The sequence below is a fragment of the Etheostoma cragini genome, unplaced genomic scaffold, assembly GCF_013103735.1.
Source record: "Etheostoma cragini isolate CJK2018 unplaced genomic scaffold, CSU_Ecrag_1.0 ScbMSFa_1932, whole genome shotgun sequence".
In the NCBI taxonomy this organism is placed as follows: Eukaryota; Metazoa; Chordata; class Actinopteri; order Perciformes; family Percidae; genus Etheostoma; species Etheostoma cragini.
In genome coordinates this window covers 1-2,935 of record NW_023266038.1, presented here as the reverse complement: position 1 = coordinate 2,935, position 2,935 = coordinate 1, and the positions used below count along the sequence as shown (strand labels likewise).

At 48.0% G+C, this 2,935-nt stretch overlaps 1 protein-coding gene across 1 annotated transcript; it reads left to right on the top strand.

Moving 5' to 3' along the window:
* The first annotated feature begins 780 nt into the window (after window positions 1-780).
* LOC117940213 (dnaJ homolog subfamily C member 5-like) lies at window positions 781-1,849 on the top strand. Its single transcript, XM_034865566.1, has 2 exons — window positions 781-900; window positions 1,584-1,849. Exons 1-2 carry the CDS (start codon window positions 794-796, stop codon window positions 1,825-1,827), a joined length of 351 nt encoding a protein of 116 aa, XP_034721457.1. The 5' UTR covers window positions 781-793; the 3' UTR covers window positions 1,828-1,849.
* Window positions 1,850-2,935: the final 1,086 nt, after the last annotated feature.

Genomic DNA, 2,935 nt, shown 5'->3' with positions numbered 1-2,935 from the left:
CCCCGCCTCACCTGTCCTGTCTCCAGGCGTCCTGGTGAAACCCGAGCAGGCGTGGCGGCTCCTGGTCACCGGAGCCGAGCAGCTGCTGAATGATTGATGGCCGACAGACAGCGATCCGAAAACCAGCTGAACAGGTAGAGGACAGGTAAACGTCGCAGGTAGAGGACAGGTAAACGTCGCAGGTAGAGGACAGGTAGGAGACAGGTAGAGGACAGGTAGACCACGCAGGTAGAGGACAGGTAGACCACGCAGGTAGAGGACAGGTAGACCACGCAGGTAGAGGACAGGTAGACCACGCAAGTAGAGGACAGGTAGACCACACAGGTAGAGGACAGGTAGACCACGCAAGTAGAGGACAGGTAGACCACACAGGTAGAGGACAGGTAGACCACGCAGGTAGAGGACAGGTAGAGGACAGGTAGAGGACAGGTAGAGGACAGGTAGACCACGCAGGTAGAGGACAGGTAGACCACGCGGCTAGAGGACAGGTAGAGGACGCTCCAACAGGTAACACCAGCAGGCAGGTAACTCCTCTCTAACTCTTTATTCTTCCTTTACTACCCTTCTATCCTTCCTTCCTTTCTTCTTTCCTCTCCCTACATCCTTAGTGTTTGAAGTGTAGCGCTGCAGAGATGAAGGGATGAGTTATAAACGTGTGATGTCAGCTTTTCTCCTCCTTTCTTGATCTTCTCATTTCCTTTTTTCCTCTCCTCTCCGCCATTCATCCAGGACATTAATAACCTAATAATTAATAATCTAATAATTCATAATGATAACAGGTGATGCTGTCAGGATGTCTGACGGGAGACAGCGAACTTTGTCCACATCTGGAGAGTCTCTGTATCAGGTCCTGGGTCTGCAGAAAGGCTGTTGCCATGACGACATCAAGAAGTCCTACAGGTAAGCCCCGCCCACATAATCCTGAGTCACCAATGACGTCTCCAGGAGACGCCGGGACACATTTGGTCTCATACCCATACGTCTGTGTGTGTGTGTGTCTCCGTGTGTTTGTCTCTGTGTGTGTCTCTGTGTCTCTTTCCCCCGTGTGTGTGTGTCTCTGTGTGTGTTTTTCTGTGTCCCTGTGTCTCTGTCCCTGTGTGTGTGTGTGTGTCTCTCTCTCTCTCTCTGGTGTGTGTCTCTGTGTGTGTCCCCGTGTGTGTGTGTGTGTGTGTGTGTGTGTGTGTGTGTGTGTGTCTCTGTGTGTCCCTGTGTGTGTGTCTCTGTGTGTGTCCCCGTGTGTGTGTGTGTGTGTGTGTGTGTCTCTGTGTGTCCCTGTGTGTGTGTGTGTCTCTGTGTGTCCCTGTGTGTGTGTGTGTGTGTCTCTGTGTGTGTCGCCTTGTCTCTTTCCCTGTGTTTGTGTCTCTGTGTGTGTGTCCCTGTGTCTCTGTCCCTGTGTGTCTGTCGCCGTGTGTGTGTGTCCCATTGTCTATGTCCCTGTGTGTCCCTGTGTTTCTGTCCCCGTGTGTGTGTCCCTGTGTGTGTCCCCGTGTGTGTGTCCCCGTGTGTGTGTCCCTGTGTGTGTCCCCGTGTCTCTGTCCCTGTGTGTGTCCCCGTGTCTCTGTCCCTCTGTGTGTGTCTTGCAGGAAGCTGGCGTTGCGGTTCCACCCCGATAAGAACCCGGAGAACCCGGCGGCGGCGGAGAAGTTCAAGGAGCTGAACAGCGCCCACGCTGTGCTGTCGGACCCCAGCAGGAGGGGGGTCTACGACGCGTACGGGTCCCTGGGACTCTACGTGGCCCAGCAGTTCGGAGAGGACAACGTCAACGCCTACTTCATGCTGTCCACCTGGTGGGCCAAGGTGGGCGGGGCTTACCCCGGCACTGTGTGATGTCATCAAACGGGAACGCTGTTACACAGAATCCTCCGCAGCTCATTTCATTCACTATGAGAATTATAATAATAATAATAATAATAATAACAATAATAATAATAATAATAATAATAATAATAATTACCTTAATAATTATTAAAACATTACCCCTCCTGGTGTCCTCGGGTCTAATTTGACTTCTTTTCAAAAAGTTTTCTTTCAACCAAACCGTCAGTAAATAATATCTTGGATGGTTCCCTACGAGGAAAATAAACCATCCGTTCACAACTTCCATTGTTATTTTGTTATTTCACAGCATTTGAAAAAAAGGTTGTGAAAAAAGGAGAAAATAACGTCTAAAACATCGGAAGAAACAGGGACAACAACTTTGAGAAAAGCTTCAAAAACGACCAAAACCCGGAAGGGTCAACAGGAAGTCAACACAAGGGACTAGAACAAGACATTTCATCAAGGTGTCCACTACCTGGGGCACATCAGAATAGCAATACAACTTAATAAAAAATAATAAAAGTGTTAAGTGTCTTAACCCTTCAGAGATATAACTTTGTAAAACCTATTTAAGACATTTCTGTTTCCCAGAAACAGCGCTGACGTAGCTAACACCAAACCAACCAGACTCCATGTAAAAAACAGTCCTTTTAGCGAGTATAGAGTCAGCATATTTTTACATGTAAATCTGTAAAGTTTGTGTTTATTTCCACCAACACTAGAGTTGTGATGGTTATAAAAGTGTAAAGAAGACCAAAAAACAGCTTTTAATTGATTTATTTGGTTTCTGTCGACTTTGAATGAAGTGTGTAATACGACGCTAAAATAACTGTTTATTTACATGGAGTCTGGTGGGTGTAGCGACTCTAGCCTTAGCGATACACTGTATACATATACAGTATATATATACCATTAGTGTCCTATACATGCACTGATGGAGAGATGTCAGGGTGGGGGGGCTGCACATGCTCAGGTCCTTGGTGACTTCCTGTTTGTGACTTCCTGTTCCTGTCTCCAGGGTTTGTTCCTGGTCTGCGGTGTGCTAACCGGATGCTAATGCTGCTGTCTCTGACTTCCTGTTTGTGACTTCCTGTTCCTGTCTCCAGGGCCTGTTCCT